This window comes from Salvelinus fontinalis, chromosome 4, assembly GCF_029448725.1.
Source record: "Salvelinus fontinalis isolate EN_2023a chromosome 4, ASM2944872v1, whole genome shotgun sequence".
In the NCBI taxonomy this organism is placed as follows: domain Eukaryota; kingdom Metazoa; phylum Chordata; class Actinopteri; order Salmoniformes; family Salmonidae; genus Salvelinus; species Salvelinus fontinalis.
In genome coordinates this window covers 78,438,284-78,460,094 of record NC_074668.1, presented here as the reverse complement: position 1 = coordinate 78,460,094, position 21,811 = coordinate 78,438,284, and the positions used below count along the sequence as shown (strand labels likewise).

Below are 21,811 nucleotides of genomic sequence, written 5' to 3'. Positions count from 1 at the left end.
AGGAACCTTAGATCTGAGATGTTCAATAACGCAAGCTCTCCATTTCTTTAACACGTATGGCAGTACTCCATGTTTAGGTATATGTGTAGGTATGTGTTTACATACAAGAAGAATACTTTGTCCTTAGATGTTTGTGTGTGTGTGTGTGTGTGTGTGTGTGTGTGTGTGTGTGTGTGTGTGTGTGTGTGTGTGTGTGTGTGTGTGTGTGTGTGTGTGTGTGTGTGTGTGTGTGTGTGTGTGTGTGTGAGTGAGTCAGTGAGAGAGTGAGTGAGGGATAGAAAGGTAATAGAAAGCTCTTTGTCCGGGGTCTCTTTGTGGTTGCTAATAAGTGATGCCCCTCATTTTCATCTCTCCACTGGTCAGTATGTATGCAGCAGGCCTACTATCCTGAAGAGATAGATGTGCAGGCAGGTGGTTGACGTATCTAATAGGCCATGTCTCTACATGGGGCCGTATATGTTTGACTCGGCCTGACAAGAAATCAGGTTATCATTATATACATAAGAGGCCGAGCACACATAAACTACATCTCCTCCAATCCCGGTAATGGGAGATTCTGACTGTTAGTTCAATCTTTTCAGAGGAAAAAATAAACAAGTAGGGCTACACATCATTGAGACATGATGATTATTGTAAATAGACTGTTTGTATTCATTCTACTGTCCCATGTGGTCATATTAGGGAGGGGGCCAACATGCTGCTTCAGGCTATAGCGATGCCTAAGATTGGATTGGCTTTCAAAACCAATGTTTGTTTGTTTTGAAGAGATTTTCATGAAGAACAATGTTTGATTTAGTTAAGCACATATAAACAATTATAGTAATACGGTTTATAAGGTTAATAAGGGTTTTGCTGCAGCAGGTAGCCCAGTGATTAGAGCGTTGGGCCAGTAACCGAAAGGTTGCTGGATTGAATCCCGGAGCTGACAAGGTTAAAATCTGTCCTTCTGTTCAGGGGTAGGATGTCATTGTAAATAAGAATTTGTTCTTAACTGACTTGCCTGGTTAAACAAAATACATGAAAAAAATATGACCAGTATTACAAACATAAACAATTCTCAATTCGAGCAACTGCTGTAAAAACGTGTATATTGCTGATTAAGTATTTTTATATAAAATCTGTCAATCAAAGTATCCCCAGAGACTGAAAGCAGTGTAAAATGTAACTATCTAGTGTTTTCATTGAAGCAGATGCTGGCTAAATGGGAGTGGCGTGCTGTGTTCGGGGAGTAGCCCGGGTTGTTCACACATTGTTCATCAACAGAGCCAAAGACTGAACCAAGCATCTATCTAGTGTTGTATAGCAAATCTACTAATTCCACATTATTGGTTGACCGCACAAATTTATATATTTTTTGTCCCGAAAACCCACTCTCCACTGGTGGAACACTGTAGCAGAATTCCAGGGAATACAATATCCTCACTGCTTTATGCTACCTTCGCCAACCACTGTCCAAACTTGAGGAACAACAACTTTTGCGGGGAAACGAGCGCTTTTTATGTGGATAGTTACTCTCCTGTGAGCCGGACGTCTTATTATAAAGATATTATAACGTTAGTTCTGTTTTCAATTTTGTTTCGCAAGCTGAATAGGGGAAAGACGATTGTGCAGTCTGTCCCTGCCGGTCGCGTGGCTTCTTTGTGTACAGCAGCTGCCTCTAAATGCATGGGCAAACATCACGGCTTGGCGCAGATATCATAAACGTTGAGGACGAGCTTGGACATAGCTCAACCGTTATTTGGGTTTCAAAACTATGAACAGCTTCTTCAACGAGAAGAAGCGGAATAACAAAACGTCGTATTTTATCCCTTACCTCTTCTTATCCCGCTTTCTATTTCTTTGATTTACGGTCCCGATAAAGCTTGCCCGCCTCGCCGCCTTTCTCTCACTCTGTGCGCGTGGATTGTAAAAAGGTAGAAACAAATTGAGCTCTGTTCACAGTACAGCTGCGCTGTTGCCTGATACATCATGGATGTACGGTTTTATCCGATTGCCGGAGGAAATCCTATTCCAGGAGACCCACCAAACCTGGATTTTCCCCACTGTTTGGGCTACTACAACTATAATAAGGTGAGCAATTGCGTTCTACATTGTTTTGCGTACTTCTATCTTGTTTCTGCACACTGTATTCAAACCCCATTCCTCTGGAGTCCGGACAGACTAATATAATGACAAATGGTGTTGTACACGATTGGGAAGGTTTTCTTTGATGATTAATTAGGCTTCTCCATCATCTAATCCTATTCTGCATTGGCATTACAAAGCTTTTATAAAATAGACAGAATAACACAATAAGACAAGAGGTCGTTTTACCAGTGCATTACACACTTTTATCAATTAGGCAAGTTACCATCTTCCTTTGGTGCTGGAGTTCTGCATGTCATAATGTTTACACGTTGAAATGCTTTCTCATATAGCACATCTCTCAATTGGATGAAGTTTTGGTATCCTATCTCTTGTAGAGTAAGCTATTCATGCCAGGTGGCAGTGACACTGCTACTTTACAATGAGTGATCAACTTGATTACATGTGTGACAGAGCCTTTAAAAAGTGTCTTGATCCATAATCATTTAATCATTTAATGGGCAGTGTTTATCATTTATAATTCCATCATCATCAATCAACATGCAGTTCATATGTTTTAGATTCACTGAAGACACATGATAAAGTGATGTCACTACCTATAGAGCTTGTCATATTTCAGGGCAATTCATGAATTGTGAAAGGCATTAATTATCCTTGAAGTGAGCAGGTTGTTTATGTTGATATCTGATGTCTGATTCAACTGCTGTTGTTTCAGATCGGGATCCCTTCTTTTGCTCACAGATAATATGTCCGTTTTTCCTGATGTGTTGCAGTGTTTTCAATAAAATGTCATACTGTCCCTAGTAGGGTTATCCTATGTGAGATATCCTTACACAAACAGTCCCAGACAGACAGGTGGTTTGGTACACAACCAGCAGCAGATATTTGGTATTTTTGTATCACAAGCACAAAGGAGTATTTGTTTTGAAAAGGATAATGGCTCTATTTGACAACATCTTCAGGATGTGGAAGCATGGTAAGCTGCCAAAAGAGAGAGACAGTCCATATCAAATGAGTTTCCAGACTTTTCCCCAGAACATCCTCTAAAACTGTTCTGAGAACCAATAGAAAACATACTATAATCCTGTTCTGAGAACATTCTGAGACCAGAGCAGTGTTTGCGTCTGCTTGGCCAAATAGCCCAGGCTTGTTAAAGCTCCCAAGTGCAACCACATTTGTTTGACTGTCCTATAATAGATAAAGTGTGGGTTTGTGTTTGCTTGAAAACTCCCCGGGCCAAAGATTGAGAAAGGAAATAGTCTTTCTGTCAGGGATAGGCCAAAATGCAATTGTAGTCTGAGAGGGAGTGGAAATGAAGCGCTCCCTCTGCTACATGTCTCATCACAAACCACATATCACATGCCAATTCAGAAGCCTCTGCATACTGAGTGGAAGGGAGATTTGCATGTGTTTGCATAATGCAAGACACATCATCCCCAAACTGATTCGACCAAACTCATTGAGAGGAAACATTAGTCATCCAGATGATGTGTCATGTTTTCAAGTTGTATTGACTCAAATTAACTTGGGTTGATAACAGAGTTATTTATTATAGCTTTCATGTCAAGTTCCCACTCCGAGAAGCTGTGACAGTGCCTTGGTCAATGTCAATGGGTACTCAATGTCATGTATAAACAGTAACACCCTCAAAATGTTGTCTGAGGAAATCATTCAGATTTAATCACAATGGGGCCCAGAGGCACTTTCAAACATCACAGATTTTTTAAATCTACAGAAACATCCAAACGAGTGGCACAAACTTAATTAGGTACTACAGTCATCATGATTCATGACTAATGAATCCAGCCGTGATTTGGCAATGAGATAAAGGGAATATGTTAATATCATGTACTTTACAAGGGAACATGAGCTGCTAGTAATCTAGTAGAATTGAACCTCGGACCTTGATGATGAATGTCATTAAGAGCTGATTTAAAGCACACTTTATATAGGCTACATATTATTCTATACCTTTTTAATATTTAATGGTGTGGATTGTGTTCAGGTGTATGACAGGGCAGTCTCAGCAGGGTGCCTTTGGTAAAGTGCTTTGATTTAACTGGGACACAAGGCAACTATGTTTAGGGGTATATACCCACAGGGACTCTTTTTAGCCACTGATTGGTTGGTAGTTGGTACTTCAGAAATTGTGTGCAGTCTTACATTCAATTTATCTGGGATAATGACTTGGTTTTTACTGGCTCTTTGGTTTATACTGAGCACATGTGGTCTTAGTCAGTGAAATTTACAAGAAGCCCGGCTTCACTTCTGAAACCTTATGAATACACGCCTAGATTATTTTTGGTCATCAGGGTGTATTTTCTCTCCTTTTCTGTCACAAAAGTTGAATATTTTATATGTCCCCCTTGGTTTAAAATGTGGGACATTTTGTGGTCTACATAACTGTGCAAGCTCTTCAGGTTGGACACTACTAAAGGCTTTGAGCTTTTTTGGTATTTTCTCAACTGTACTGGTTTAAATTATTTTTTTTTAAATGATTTGACCGTTTGATTGACTGAAATGCCTTTGTTCATGAGTGTGCAACCGCCCCCCACACACACCTTCCCTGTTACTGGCACATTTATAGTCCTGTGTTATACTCCCCTGAAGTTTAATAATGTTTTAGATGTAATATACATTTCATTAGCTGCACTGGTAGAGGTAATTAGTTGGTTGTTACCAGATGTAACTGAGGAATGGGTTGCACCTGCAGCACTGCCACTACTACAGAACTTTAGTTTGTGAAACTATTACTAATACTGCCAGTAAGTGATTATAAATTGTGGATGGCTATGTTCAGATCCAAAGATTATGTAATATGCATTAGCATTGTTTTGACTGTGATTGACTGAATTTTTCCACTGTTCCGTAGCCATATTTTTCTGTTGCTTTAAAAGGTGTCATTACGGAAGAGTGATTGATTGTCTTCCAAGAATCCTTTCAGTGACAACCGCTGTAAACAGGAAGTCTGTTTCACTAAGTAGGGTTGATAGTAACAGCTGATTGGCTCTGATGACAAATGGCCTCTGAGACTACCAAATATATATGTTTCCTCTTATTCAAGGAAGCGCTTATCAATGGATTATATTTCAACTTTGAGTTGTATCAACCACTCGTCTGTCATACGTAATAGACTACATACACTGTAAGAACAACAAATGGGAAGTTATTCAAAGCATAACACATAAGGATGGAAGGCAGCAGCTGCAGCCGGCATACTCTAGGACTTTATTGAGCCTTTAAATGAGTCATGTAGGTGAAACAAAAGCCTGATTGAGGATGGGTTGGATCCTATTGTTCCTTGCATATGTATAGGAAACAAAGCAGAAAGGACATAAATGGACTCAGAGATGCTACATTACAGTCCCTTCACACCAGAAAACCCTTGGGGCAATATCTCCCCATTGTCCCCTACAGCCAGATTGGCCTAGCCTCCCGTGGTCTTTGTTGTCCCGTCTGTGGAGTGGTAGTGAAGGGGTTAAGATGCTCTTCAAACACACAGTGGGCCGTGTGCATCTTGTCAGTGTACACAGCTGGTGCCATTTCACCACACACACATTGTAAACATATCCAAACACTACTAGGACTCTAAATCGCTGGTACCCCGAGAAGCTGCTTACTTTGCCCTTTTCTAAAGTTGATGGATGTAACCGAAGTTATATGTTTCAAGGTTTAAATGTTGAGGAAGTGAAAAGCTGATGTATTTCCTGGGCATTTTAATTGCAGTTTGTCGGACGCCTAGTTCAACAGATTTATTAAAGACCCGGTTTTCCATTTGAGATTGGGGAAGTTCATTTTTAGCTCGCTCACTTGAAGTACAGTACTTGGAACCCCTGAGCTAATGGATGCTCTGTCCGAAAGTGAGTTACTCTGCAGATTCAGACAATTTCCCCAATTCATCTGGTTCTATCTTCATTAATTAAACTGATTTGTGTATGTGATTAACTATGTAGTGTTTACGTTTTTGTACTAACTCTGAACTTTTATCAGCTCCTGCATGCAGCTCCTGCATGGAAGACCCTAATAGTTGTTGCTATGGAAGCTGTGTCCGGACTGTGAGTCATATACTGTATATTAGAGGTGGCTTTGTGGTGGAACATTAGTAGATCATACTCTCTGTTTTCTATGGCTGTGCCGTAGATGATCTAAGCTATTACACACATCTTTCCTTGCAATGTACACACACACACACATACACACACACACACACACACACACACACACACACACACACACACACACACACACACACACACACACACACACACACACACACACACACACACACACACACACACACACACACACACACACACACACACACACACACACACACACACACACACACACACACACACACACACACACACACGACTAGGGAGTCCTCCTGTTTGTGTTTGAATCTCTCTGCGGCATGCACTTTTGAATTTTACATTGACGGAAATCAACACTTAAGAGGCCTCGTCTATATGTCCACTGAACCTGTGTGCAACATTGGGACCGATTGACTGTCTTTACAAGGTGGATTTGGATAGAGAGGCTGTGGTTGGTGTTGAATATGTAAATCTCATGCTGACACAGTCCATTACCCTGATCAGCTCTCATGAAGACCATCTGTAATCCAACCACCACCCAGTGCTCATGAATCCATTCCATCTCCTCTTCTCACATCACCATCATCAGCCAGCAGGCTGCATGTAGATAGAGTTCACACAGTATTGCTACATTTTAATATCCACCCTAGCATACTACTTAGAATGAAACAATGTAATGGGCATGCACGGCAAGCGGTACCGATGCACCAAGTCTGGAACCAGCAGGACCCTGAACAGCTTCTACCCCCAATCCATAAGACTGCTAAATAGTTAGTTAAATAGTTAACCAATAGCTACCCGGACTATTTGCATTGACCCTTTGTGCACCAACTCTTCTAACTCATCACATACACTGCTGCTATTGTTTATTATCTAACCTGTTGCCGAGTCACTTTATAGCTACTGATATGTACATATCTACCTCAATTACCTCGTACCCCTGCACATCGACTCAGTACTGGTACTTCCTGTATATAGCCATTTTATTACCTCGTACCCCTGAACATCGACTCAGTACTGGTACTTCCTGTATATAGCCATGTTATTACCTCGTTCCCCTGCACATCGGCTCAGTACTGGTACTTCCTGTATATAGCCATGTTATTACCTCGTACCCCTGCACATCGCCTCAGTACTGGTACTTCCTGTATATAGCCATGTTATTACCTCGTACCCCTGCACATCGCCTCAGTACTGGTACTTCCTGTATATAGCCATGTTATTACCTCGTACCCCTGCACATCGACTTAGTACTGGTACTTCCTGTATATAGCCATGTTATTACCTCGTACCCCTGCACATCGACTTAGTACTGGTACTTCCTGTATATAGCCACGTTATTATCTCGTACCCCTGTACATCGACTCAGTACTGGTACTTCCTGTATATAGCCATGTTATTACCTCGTACCCCTGAACATCGACTTAGTACTGGTACTTCCTGTATATAGCCATGTTATTATCTCGTACCCCTGTACATCGACTCAGTACTGGTACTTCCTGTATATAGCCATGTTATTATCTCGTACCCCTGTACATCGACTCAGTACTGGTACTTCCTGTATATAGCCATGTTATTACCTCGTACCCCTGTACATCGACTCAGTACTGGTACTTCCTGTATATAACCAAGTTACTCATTGTGTATCTATTTTTCTATTATCTCTCTTTTCTTTCTCTCTGCATTGTTGGGAAGTGCCCATAAGTAAGCATTTCACCTTTTGTTTACCAAGCATATGACAAATAAAATGTGATTTGATTTTGGAATGTCCACACTAGCTTACTACGTAGAAGACATGCCCAATACATTGCTTCCTTTTAAGTAGTATGCTAGTATGGACATGGGAACAGAGAGACTGTCTCAGAAGGTTCTGTTTTCTCTCTGGACAATCCAACAGCCGTGTCACTGTTACAGCTCCACAGCACTCAGATATAATAGACGGGTAGTAGCTCAGAGCTGAGGTGTCATGCTCGGTGTAGGGTTACGGTCATTTATCATGACACACCTGCAAGTGAATGAGAGAGAAAGGGCTCATTTAACCATTATTGCTTAAACTGTCAAAGTTCTGAATCATTTAACAAAGGTGTTGTACCCTGGAAACTTGAGCTATAGCATGTCCTCTGCCTAAGGGTCCTAGATGGACCTTCTTTAGGCTTTAAAACCACAGCCAAGCGTTTGCCTGGCTACCCATCCACATCGCTCCGGCCAACTGATGTTTCTTCTCCACGTTGAGTCTGGATTTGCCTCTCTCCCCAACAATTTCTAGAATGTGAACACATTCTGTCCGTTCTAATTGGTCTCAGAAACCGATGGATTGGTCCAGAGCCGGCCTACATGATGACATCATTAACTTTGGTACTCTGATTGGTTAGACTGTTAGAGAAGATCCAATCGCTGATTAATTTGTTCTGTACAACGCCCCTCATTTTGAAGTCACACAAACTACAGTTTCAGACTGAATGTATGGAGCGATTGATAGAGCAGAGGAATTCAATTCAGGGTGAGTCGTTAGGCCTAACATGTCTCTTTATATCACACCAGGGTCTACTAACTCACCATGAGACCTACTTTTTTCACCAGGATCAACCATTTCAATCTGTCTTTGTCTCGCTACATCTCTGACAGCATCAACTTCACTGACTTATTAAAGATAGAATCTGTTCACCCCAGCGCCATTGTTATTGTTTTTGTTTTGTCGAATAAACGGAGGTGAGCAGCGTCCAAATGGAAATGAGCAGCGTGGTACAACAAATTGCACTACATCAGTGGAGGCTGCTGAGGGGAGGACGGCTCATAACCATGTGGAAACCATGTGTTTGATGTATTTGATACCATTCCAGTGATTCCGCTCCAGCCATTACCACGAGCCCATCCTCCCCAATTAAGGTGTCACCAAACTCCTGTGCAGTACATATTCTGCTGTTCTATCGAAGCGTGCAGTGATGTTTGAGGCAAAACAACTGTGTTCGTTGTTTGCTGTAACTCCTTGTGTGTTATAGTATCCCAAATTGATGTGGCAGTTTCACCATTAAGGATTCCATCTTTAAAGAGAATAATTTATTCTCTATGTGCCACAGAAACGGCTTTTACTGTGGAATTAAGCAGTGGGACCAGTCAATCAGTTCTGGCTGGGTGATTCAATAAATTGTGTCCTATAAATGATTAGCCTTGCAGTTAAGACACCTACATTTATTTTTAAAGCGCTGTTGCAGTGAGGCAGCCATCACATTTTTCACATATCTACTTTCTAATGCCTCGTAATGGGCTGACGGAGGACTGTATCAAAACATTTAACTGATCTCCCCTGGATTTAACCTTTAATCCAACACAGATTTAATTAGTAGATAGATTAGAAATGTGACGTTTTACAAAATCAAATATGCATGACCCCCTTCACTCAACACGTGAATATGAGGTCCTGTCAAGAAAACAAGACTTAAAAGTTAAATTGTTAGAATTTCTGCCTGTGCTATTTTTCAGACCATCCCTTACTGTTCAGAATGGAAGTATTTTCTGTCTCATCAAGGTATTGCTGACTGTTATTATGACGTTCATTTGCAGGGCAGTGCATTGTCGTGACTGTAAGTGTGAAATGTCACCTCATTAGTGAGCTATGTGCTGTAGGGACTGAGAGAGAGATATTACGTACAAGGCAAAGGAGATTTATGTGCCTCCAAAATGCCACCTCATTCCCTTTGCACTACTTTTGACCAGGGCCCTGGTAAAACAATGTGCACTATATAGGGAATAGGGTGCAATATCAGACGCAGCCATACTGTGGTGATTAGTCCAGCTATCCTTTGTTCAGCTGCCCGTAGCGCCACCACGACCATGCAACGTTCCCATAATGCTCAGTGTGTGTCACCACCAGGTCGTCCTTTAAGGAGAAGACAATGGCAGCAGGTGGGCAAATATTCATCAGACCTGCTGAACAAAGAGCACAGAAAATGTAGTAATACAACAGCTATTTGAATGTTTAAATGGGAGAATGAAATGAACCACAGTAACAACGTACTGTTTTTCGATAGATGATTTAATGTGACTTGGACCTTTGCCTTGGTTACTGTAATACAGTAGTAAACAAATCATCTGTGTCACGTTTAGAACACATTGACTTTAACGGCTATGTTTATCTTCATTTCCAAACCGTTTTCTTACATTTTCCCAACCAGTGCAGAGGTCCCCAAGCCAACAGCTGGAGTCAGTGTTATGGAAATAGGGGAGCCATGCTGGCCTCAGAAGGTCATTGATCGTAGATCGCCGCTCCCCCAACGTTATATATGTGGTAACAGGGTAAATGTTAAAATCTCAATACTAATCCAATTTTACTGCAGCGTTAATCCTGTAGCATTTAAAGTCATTTTCACCTAATAAATAAACTTTAATAGTCTCCTCAAAAGCTAATATAAATTGGAAAAGCGCCATCACACTCTGCCAGATTTTAATTGGATCTTTTATAGACGTGCATTAGAATGATAAGAATATTCTATTGCAGAAAAGTCCTTTGTTTTTCCTGGAAATTTAATTTGCCATCATTTATGTTAGAATTAAATGGTAGCAGAGATCTACAGTACATAGGCAGTGTGCTGACATGGTCTTGTCTGTCTCTCTTCTCTGTGTAGGCCTAGCTCTGAGAGTTTTGAAAGAGCTGTTCTTGGGAGAATGTCGCTGTTTCTTGTTGTTTATTTATGGGTTTAAATTGTTGATTGTGTCCATTGTTCTTTAACTGGATAGTAATGTCCAGTAATATTCATAATTTATCCACTCTGTCAGAAAGAGTTCATCTCATATATGGATACTTTGTATTCATTTCTTTGTGTACAGGTACACAATTCTAGTTACAACTCCTACCTGTAGTTTCCAAAGCAGTCAGTTCACAGTGATGTCTAGAATGTTTTTCTGAATAAATATGCTTGACTGTACAACCCAAAACAATTCATCATTATGCCAACATATGAAATTAGACACATGGTGAGTGAGCCCCAATATCAAAACAGGGAAAGAGAAAAACCGAGAGAGAGAAAACAATATTTTACTAAAACATCAAACTCTCTCTAACATATTCAATAATCATAAAGTTGTTTTCAGCCTATGGGGTGCACCATTAGTCTCAATAAAATAACACGTCTGGCAACCACACAAATCCCTCTCACATATCCGCTCTGAACCCTTCTTTTGAGATGTAACATACTCCCCCCAAGTAGCATTTCCCTATCTGTTCTCAATGTACCACACATTTACTGTAAATCACTATTTAGTTGGAGTGCATTTTTATATATTGGAGAAAAGATAAAGACATGTAGTGTTTTGTAGAAAGCACAAGCCTATGGATAGATTTTTTTATCCACCAAGCAACATATGGTTTCTCTCATGCTCTGGCTCGGCTCTAATATTTATTTCATACGCATATTAAAACTGGAAAGTGATCTCTTTGTAGATGGTTTCCAAAAATGGTACAGTGATTGCTTCATTGCTGATTTTTATTGGCCTCAGAAGTACTGTGTGTTAAACAAAAAGCGTGCCTCCCCTTTCCCCTGCCGTAATTCAATGTTGCATTTAGTATGTACCAATAAAGGCCCAATAAGGGGACACTTTGCTGCTGGCCTCCATCTGGATCTCTGAAAGCAGTATTGATGTGGAGGGAGAAGATTCTGAAAAGTAATCTGCTAGTTGGTTTAGATCTCTTTTGTCTCTTGGCAACCATTCTTGTGGGGTTTAGAGGTCGCTGGTTGCAACCTCCAATTGTTTGCAAACTGATGACTTGATGAGAGGGTTCTACCATGTATTTGTCTTATGAAGACTCCCCTAGTACATTTGGGAAAGGAGCTGATATTTTAGGCTTTTTGTTGGAGCTCATCTCTTTGTGGCAGTGCATTGCAGGGGGACTTAATGCACTGCCACTGCACTGTGACCCGGTGAACACTTCCTCACAGGTGGCTGTGGTGTGGGATGGCAGTGGTAGGAACCAGGCCAAGGAGAGAGGCCTCAGCATTGAGGAGTCCTTTAGTCTCCTCCTGAGACTACATGCTATTGACTAGTCTTTCATACTCCATTCCTTTCTAGGAAAACGATCTAGTTTCTCTGACAATGGGCAATAACCCTGAACCTTCCTCTCTCCTCTTCGGAAGCTTTTACTTACGTGTGTCTTTCCAGACACATGCAGATCCTGGAAAAGGAGCTTGCTCTCTTTTTCTCTCTTTCTATAATGAGACACAGGTACGTTTTTCCTTCCTACCCGCTGATAAATGAGAAGTAGAAGCAGAATGATTACATTGTATCAGAGACATTACAGGCAGTTGATTAAAGCGTTAGTTGGGGAGTTAGCCAAGGTTAACAATCCATAATGAAACACTGTGAAAATAATGATACGCTGCATGGTTTTATGAAGGCTTGTGGCTGCTCAGCAGAGCTGCGTTGACCTTCAGCAGTTACACAAGCTAATCGTGGTGAACCTTCAGCCCCCCTGTAGTTTCCAGCAGACTCCATTAGCTTCTGATATGCATCTTCTAGGAGAGCAGCCTAGACCTTACAGAGTTTTGGCTTTGGGATTGGGATTGTTCTAGTGACATTGAGATTACGGGCTATTCTAAAATAGCTCTTTTAGGTAGTATCATAAGTTGTTCTTCTGACGTATACCAATACTTAGGGGTTTACCCTTGATACACCACACTTCCTTTTACATGGGTGTGGCTGGCTTGAATGGCAACAGTTATTTAAATGAATCAAGTATTTCTTTGTTGTGGTTTGTTTTCAGTGAAGTCTATTAGAGTGCCATTGATTCTCCTGGAGAGAGCCAGAGATTGGTCACTGTCCAATGTCAGATCCTTTGTGTATGTTGAAAGCAGTTGTCTGGTGTTACTAAAGTCTCAATTTGTGATGCTGTCAAAACAGCAGCATATCTGTATGCTTTGGACAGTAGCTTGGATCATGTTCCTACTGCTTTATCCAGACCATTTGCTACTCAACAGGCCATAGTGTTAGCGGCCTAGCACCATTAGCTTTGATCACTGACTAATAAAGTGTTCTACTATCTAGGGATCCTGTTGCCACAAAACATTGAGGATGTCAGGTGATGTCATATTTTGATTGGCCTGTAACGGTAAGTCTTTCCTATTGGCTAATGACAACATTAACCTGTTGCTGACCAAAATAGTAACTGTAAGACATCATGGATTACACCTACTTCTCCTCCACAAACTATCCTCCAGATGCTAATAAGATATTTAAGCAATACTTAGCCTATATAGCGATGAACTATTGCTTCAAAAGATAACACATTTTCTCGGCCCAGATGTGTGAAATCACAGAAAAACGCCATTGTTTACTGAAGCATGTTCCAAGTGAAGCTTCATGCATGCATACCAACATCTGTGAGAAGTGAGTATTGTAATAAACTGTGGATGAGGCGATATGCTAGTTAGACGGAGGAGCGTGAGTTACGTCTATCTTTCTGTAATTACCTCAGTGATTGTCCACTCCTTTGGTTCTTATCAGACATAAACTTGAAGCACATTCCTCTGTGTAATTGTGCTTGCCATTATTACTGCAATTACTGTAAGTTATTACTCATATTGTTCTCTGTTGGACTGGTAGTTTGCTAGTTGCCAAATATGGACTCTAGGGTTGGGGAGTATTCAGGTTTTCATACCTTCATACTGTTTCTGTAACCTCCCAAAAACATTTATTTTATTTTTGACACACAAACAATTTAGGCAACAGGGATCTTCATCCAGGGGGAAATTGAATGCCTCTGCTGTAACCAAGAAGCTTGATCTTGACATCTAGAGAATTAGCCTGCAAACCAAATGCATAGCTGGAGCCCTGAGCTGGATATAATTTATTTGACACATCTTAGATTTCTTATAGTTATACTGCATTTATAGTTATAAGCAGAGGTGTAGCATGCACCCCCACAGCCACCACGAGGCAGGGATGCCCCCACGTTTCCACTTAACAATAACAGCACTTACAATTGACCGGGGAAGCACTAGCAGGGCAGAAATTTGACGACATGACTTGTTGGAAAGGTGACATCCTATTTTAGTGCCACTTTGAAAATCACTGAGCTCTTTAGTAATCCCCTTCTACTGCCAATGGTTGTCAATGGAGATTACATGGATGTGTGCTCGATTTTATACATGTGTCTGAAATAGCCTAATCCACTATTTTGAAAGGGTGTCCACATGCTTTTGTGTACATACAGTGCCTTCTGAAATTATTCAGACTTTTTCCACATTTGATTACATTACAGCCTTATTCTAATATTGATTAAATAAAAGAAAATACTCAGCAATCTACACACAATACCCCATAATAACAAAGCGAAAACAGGTTTAAAATTTAACAGACACCTCACAAGTCCTCAACTGGCAACTTCATTAAATAATACCCGCAAAACACCAGTCTCAACGTCAACAGTGAAGAGGTGACTCCTTGATGCTGGCCTTCTAGGCAGAGTTGCAAAGAAAAAGCCATATCTCAGACTGGCCAATAAAAATTAAAATATTAAGATGGGCAAAAGAACACAGACACTGGACAGAGGAACTCTGCCTAGAAGGCCAGCATCCCGGAGTCGCCTCCCCACTGTTGACGTTGAGACTAGTGTTTTGCGGGTATTATTTACTGAAGGTGCCAGTTGAGGACTTGTGAGGTGTCTGTTTCTCAAACTAGACACTCTAATGTACTTGTCCTCTTGCTCAGTTGTGCACCGGGGCCTCCCACTCCTCTTTCTATTCTGGTTAGAGCCAGTTTGCGCTGTTCTGTGAAGGGAGTAGTACACAGCGTTGTACGAGATCTTCAGTTTCTTGGCATTTTCTCTCATGGAATAGCCTTAATTTTTCAGAACAAGAATAGACTGACGGGTTTCAGAAAGTTATTTGTTTCTTGACATTTTGAGCCTGTCATCGAACCCACAAATGCTGATGCTCCAGATACTCAACTAGTCTAAAGAAGGCCAGTTTTATTGCTTCTTTAATCAGCACAACAGTTTTCAGCTGTGCTAACACAATTGCAAAAGGGTTTTATATTGATCAATTAGCCTTTTAAAATGATACAACGTGCCATTGGAACACAGGAGTGATGGTTACTGATAATGGGCCTCTGTACGCCTACATAGATATTCCATAAAAAATCTGCCGTTTCCAGCTACTGTAGTCATTTACAACATTAACAATGTCTACAGTGTATTTTCGATCAATTTGATGTTATTTTAATGGACAAAAAAATAGCTTTTCTTTCAAAAACAAGGGCATTTCTAAGTGACACCAAACTTTTCAACGATAGTGTATATATAAAAAAAGGGGGTTGTGGGCTGCCTCGTGGGGGCTGTGGAGGTGCGTGCTACACCACTGATTATAACTATAAGTTATGTGTAACTATATGAAATCTAAGATGTGTCAAATAAATTATATCCAGTTTAGGGCTCCAGCTATGCATTTGGTTTGCTAGTTAATATATCATTTGTTTTTGTGTTTTAGAAAATAATACCGTCTGTATTTCAAAATACCCCAGTATATGGTGTAAACGGTATATCGCCCAAGCCTAGTGGACTCCCTCAAAGAATTAAAGCATCTTTCCAATTATTTACAGATTGGACAGGCTCAAAGAATTCAAGCATATTTACATTTTTTTTCTCCAATATATATATTATTTTGCCTGTGGATAGTACATTCAGCAGATGGACTAATGATTACTTATACAGCATCTAGTGGCTGCAGGTAGCCTAGTGGTTAGAGTGTTTGGCCAGTAACCGAAAGGTTGCTGGGTCAAATCCCTGCGCTGACAAGGGAAACTTCTGTTTATTCTGCCCCTGAACAAGGCAGTTAACCTGCTGTTCCCTGGTAGGCTGTCATTGTAAATAAGAATTTCTTCTTAACTGACTTGCCTAGTTAAAGGTTAAACATTTTTTTTTTAATCCACCATACAGGATGTGTAATGTTTTCATAACGTTAACACATTTTCCACCAGTGTCCACCACATACCAGGCCTATTTATTCACTTCCAGGATCTCTTTCATTTTATGCACTAGCCTAATTTGCAGGGGGTTTCAGATCACGTTTGCAGATCAAAGCACAAATTCCCTTTCTATGTTTTTCTCCAGCATGTCTAACTACAAACAAGCTCTCATATTTTCTGGTTGCAGTTTTATTTTGTTTACTCAAAACAGATGAAGAGGTCCGTGACACTCCAGCACGAGAGTGGGCTGTGCTAATATCTCTCCAGGCTAAAAGGATGTCTGATAGAGCCATGATATTGAGGCTAAATCACAAGTGTGTGCACTCACATTAGCAGGCTACAGTTGGACAGCCACAAGGTTGAGTACTAATTAGTGTTTTCAAAAGCCAATCAGTTCCGCACGATGGCTGCTTACTGCTGTCCAAAAGTGCCATTTTATTTAATCTGGGTATCAAAGTTTATCCAGCAATGGAGTGTCATTGCAAATACAGGCAGATTGTTTTTGGTTTAATTGTGAGAAGGCGGAGACTGGGAAATGATAGGACAGAGAGAGAGAGCCTTATGTTCAGACTGGCTGTTGTGGTGTTGTAACGGCAGTCGTAATCCTCCTCCTCGGACGAGGAGAGGCGAGACGGATCGGACCAATACGCAGAGTGGTTAGTTTCCATAGTGATTTAATAATTAACAAAAACAATATGCGATAGAAAAATAACTACCGTGACAGTCCTGTGTGGCGGAACACTGACACAAGAACAAACACCCACAAAACACACGTGAAACCCAGGCTGCCTAAGTATGATTCTCAATCAGGGACAACGATTGACAGCTGTCTCTGATTGAGAATCATACCCGGCCGAACACAAACATCCCAACATAGAAAATCAAACATAGACAAACCCACCCAACTTACGCCCTGACCAACTAAATAAATACAAGAAAAAGGAAAACAGGTCAGGAACGTGACAGGTGTATTGTGGGTATTGACATTTTCAGAGAGAATATATTTTTAACAGGAGCTAATTAATAAATAAGAGTAAATGCTCCATCCGCATATTCATCACCAGGCAGGGTCATCTCTCTCACAACACAACAGGCAAGCCTTAAGCAGGAAAAACAAAGTAGTACATAAATCAAAGAGGTTTTCTCTGGCAAGGCGGAACCCCCTGGGACCTACCTTGGTGCTTCATTAGACTCCAGAAGGATCATGTTTTAAGTGGAGGTGAGCGAGTTCTGAATAACAATGACAAATCATGCTTCAGAGCATTGGGTGTTTAGGGAACATAAAAGCAACATATCCCTTTTCCTAAAAGTGAATAAAATATTATTTGAGAGAAAGGATATTCACTGCACTACATCATATACGTACAGTAGGGATATAGACTATAGTTAACGTAACGGCTACTATTGCTGTTTCTGGCAGAGTTTCCCACATTGAGGTTGAGCATATTCCATTCATAATTAACCATATGGGATTACAATGAATATATACTCTTTATTAGACTTCAGTGTGATGGCTTCACGTTTTAGTAATTTAAATTGTTGTCCTTTTTTGCATCTCGTTATATTTGACCACATAATTCTATTCACTTAACTCACCCCACATACAGTACTTATGTGAGGAAACACTCATGGATAATATATGATCAGTATCACGTTTCTCTTTTAATTATAAAAACATGATGTTTCTCTGCAGAAAGTGATACTAACATAACTGAGAGAATATGCAGCACTCTATGTAAAGCTTGTAAGATAAAATACATCCAGAGTTTGTTACACAGGCTTTCAAACCACTGTGTGCTGACATAGAGGCTTTTAGAGCCCAGTCAGTCAGGCCTCTGGCTATTGTTGTTCCTGATCTTTGAATTCCTGGATCTGACAACTCTACACTGACCGGCCTAACCAGCACTGATGTCTGATGGTCTGTGGGCTAGAGAGAGCCAACAACAAATCTGAGGGGAACAAATCATCATATAAAAATGATATGGATTAAGGATATGGATTCAGATGATGCTAGTGAGAAAGAGTCACTGAATTATAATATATAACAATTTGCAATGTGCGGCTGCCTGTTTAGAAAGGCCTTTACAAATAAGTAATACATTAAATAGAAAACCTTGTGTAGCTGAGTTATAATAAGAAAGCCATTTCCAGAGTATAAATCTGCTCAATTACAGACAGACAGGATAGATATGCTGGAGCAACATTCCCATGGCTATTCAGTCACACTGAATATCCACACATGGCAGATTTGAATAAAGAGATCGGGATTATTATTGCTTCCCAGTGGGATGGTAGCCTCGTTTTCCAATCCAGGCCTTTATTTTGATTTTGGGGCCAGCATGATAGCAGTAATGCTCCCGATTTAATACAAACTGTGAAATACAAGGAGCTAACAGTCAATACTGTTGGAGAGCTGATTTGGTCGATCTCTTCAGTTTACATGAATGAAGAGATGAATTATCTCTGTGTCCATTGAATCTGCCCCTCTCTCTCCAGGTAAATTGGCTGATGACAGGCAGGGTGACAGCTTGTTCTCTCCCTCTCTCTCTCTCAAAGAAAGTGGCATTTTCTCTCCACCTGTCCAGCACAACTGTTTAAAAGCCTCTCACTCTCTGTGTCTTTAAAGAAGGACTTCTGTGAAGGATAGTGAGTAGGACAGTGTAGAGTAGATGAGATGTGGGCTGCTACAGTATGAAGGAGCTGCAGCTGCTCCCAGTAGACCCTATACTTACAGAGATGTGGAGAAGCAGTTCAAACACAAGCTTAATGAAGACGAATGGAGAGGCATGTTGGTACACACACACACACACACACACACACACACACACACACACACACACACACACACACACACACACACACACACACACACACACACACACACACACACACACACACACACACACACACACACACACACACACACACACACACACACATACACACAGTGGGGAAAGTGCTTGGGTTCGTTGTAGAACGTATGGTGGAACCCGACCTTAACTGAACTGTCTCATTTATTTTGGTGCAGAAACTCACAGCGCGGTTTCCATTTGCCCCTAACATAGAGGTCAAGGCTCAAATACAGCATATGTCACTGTCTGACCCCTTTCTCATCTTCCTGGACTGTTAGAAATTGGATAAAACTGCTCTGAGGGAGTTGGTCAAAGGAGGAAGAAGTCAATGACTTATTTTTCTATAGACACTTAGCAGACCTTGCTGCCTCAGAGGTGGAGTAGTGTACAAAATCAAATGTGCAGTGTTATTTTTAAGCGTGGAAAAACGGATACTTCCTATCTTAGAGTAGTTGTTTAAAACAAAATGTGCACTACTTAATCTCTATAGTCAACTTAATTAATACCCAGCATTAAACTGTCCATTAAAGCACCTCTACATTGCAATAAGTAGATCCTCATGTTCTAGAACACACTACCAAATCTAATTGAACCATGATCTTAATGTAATGTATTTCACTTCATCTAGTATACTCAGTTGAAAGGGGTTGGATAGACTAATGACATTACCATGACTCTCCTACTTTCCATTCCAGACCCAGATGTTGGTTTATGGTTGTAATGTACTGTACGCGCACATGACTGACTTTATGAGTTATACCATTGGCTCATACATTAGTCGTAAAGGCAAACGCTTAGCCTCATATTATCCAGAGGGAAATCCACACTTTTAAGTGTCATGGCTGTATTTGATAGGTCACATGCTTTTTACGTGTCAGCCTCACCAAGGATATTTTTGAGAGAGAGAGAAAATCACACAGACACACAAAGCATTTGAAAACAAATCAAACATTGATAAACTCCCATATCTGTGCAGTCATGGCAGCAAGATTCGTGGCCTGTTGCCATGAGAAAAGGGCAACTAGTAGAGCACAAACATTGCAAATACCACCAATATTTATCTATTTATCTTCCCCTACTATTCGTACTACAACTATTTGCACATGACTAAAACACTGTAAATAGCTGATAATAAAACACTTGAAAAGTATTTATCTTTTTGAAACCTTTTTGAGTGCAATATTTACTGTTAAATTCGAATCGTTTTTTGTTAATGTTTTGTGTCTTCTCACCTTTGTTTATTGTTTATTTCACTTGCTTTGACAATGTAAACATATGTTTCTCATGCCAGTAAAGCCTTTTTGAATTGAATTGAGAGCGAGAGAGACGGAGAGACAGACAGAGAGAGAGGTATATTTTCTCCTTCACCTTTTTCAATGCTTTCCTAGCTAAGTTTAGCTTTTTCCCTTCCCTGTAAAAAATAAATCCTCTAAAACATAGTGGGGTTCCATTAACTCTGTGGACTCTCATTTTCAGGTTCACTTTGATCTCGCTGTTCTTTCTAACATTGAGGAAAGGAATAATTTTACATTGTGTCTAAACAGATGTGGATTTTTTCTTAAGCTCTCTAAATGTCACTGGCTGCTGTGATGTGAAATAAATAGTGAAGATTAAGTCTTTGTAATTATTCAACAGTAGGTATCATAATCTTACACTTCTTTTGAGAAGTGTAATGTTAAAATGGCACTTCAGGTGTAAATAGAGTGAAAAGAATGAACAGAACATTTAGTCTTGATGGCTCCTGTCACATAACGAAAACAATATCGGAAACTCAACAGACGCTTGTTATTTTTGTTTTTTGTTTTTTGGAGGCCCTGTTGCCAAGAATTGTCAGTCAAATTGCTGAATGGAGGGTAGTATGCTGGAAATACATACTTGAAATAGCTAATATGCAGGTCTAAACAGCTGTTTTTTGTCCAGAGTTGTCTTTTGCAGCTGTCCTTTCATTGTGGAATAAAACAATTAATACCATGCTTGGCAGTGCACTAACATTGACTCTTGTGCCATAATGGGTGTGTATGTGATCTTACATACCAACCCCCAACGATTGTGTAGAAGAAAGATACTGTAACAACTAACAACGACTGGCAAAAATGGCAGGCAGGTATATGTCGCTCGACAACCCGAAAGAAAACATCATTATCCATAGCATTTCCATCATTTCAGCCAATTTGCTCCAGTCATTGCGTTAATCTGCGCCGACCTGTTGATTGCCAGTTTTCCAGACACATTTCTGTAGCCGAACACAAACAGTATTTGCAGCAGGACCTCTCTCTGTTCTGTCAGTAGTGCCAAGCAACACAGCCACAAATTGGAATGTTGTAGAGCTCTGGGAAGGCAGCCAAGATTGAAATTAGACAATAACCTTTGCTCCCCTATACTGGCTCTCTCCTCCAGCTGCAGGCAGATCCATTTGTTTAATACAGTCAGCCCTGTAGTGTATAATAGACTGATATATGAGTCACCGCTCAGCAGTTTGTGTTTCTCAGATTTCTAGAGATTGAACAACTGGTTGGCTTCTACTTACTGTAGTCTTATGGAGAAAAAGACATGGAAAGGAAGGATGCATGCAGCCAGCCAGCACAGCACAGGGCAGATAGATACAGTACACCCACGCCAGTTTACAGCTGTATCTTTACAATACGTGCATGGAGAAAGACACAGGTATTTACCTAATCCATTACTAGCCTAAAGAGTTTTGTTTTTGCGAGTAAGAAGAAAAGCATGAAAGCTTAACAGGTAATACTACAGATCCTACTGATTGTACACAATGAATTTGCTGTTGGAATAATTTGTTGGTACATCAGATCTATTTACATAAGCATT

At 40.5% G+C, this 21,811-nt stretch overlaps 1 protein-coding gene across 1 annotated transcript in view; it reads left to right on the top strand.

The window, feature by feature from the left end:
• Nucleotides 1–1,232: 1,232 nt before the first annotated feature.
• Nucleotides 1,233–21,811, top strand: part of LOC129854469 (TOX high mobility group box family member 3-like) — a 68,615-nt gene continuing 48,036 nt past the window's right edge. Inside the window, exon 1 of the mRNA XM_055921538.1 lies at nt 1,233–2,070. Within this exon, the coding sequence (XP_055777513.1) occupies nt 1,969–2,070 (102 nt within the window). The 5' untranslated portion in view covers nt 1,233–1,968. The remainder of the gene's footprint in view (nt 2,071–21,811) is intronic.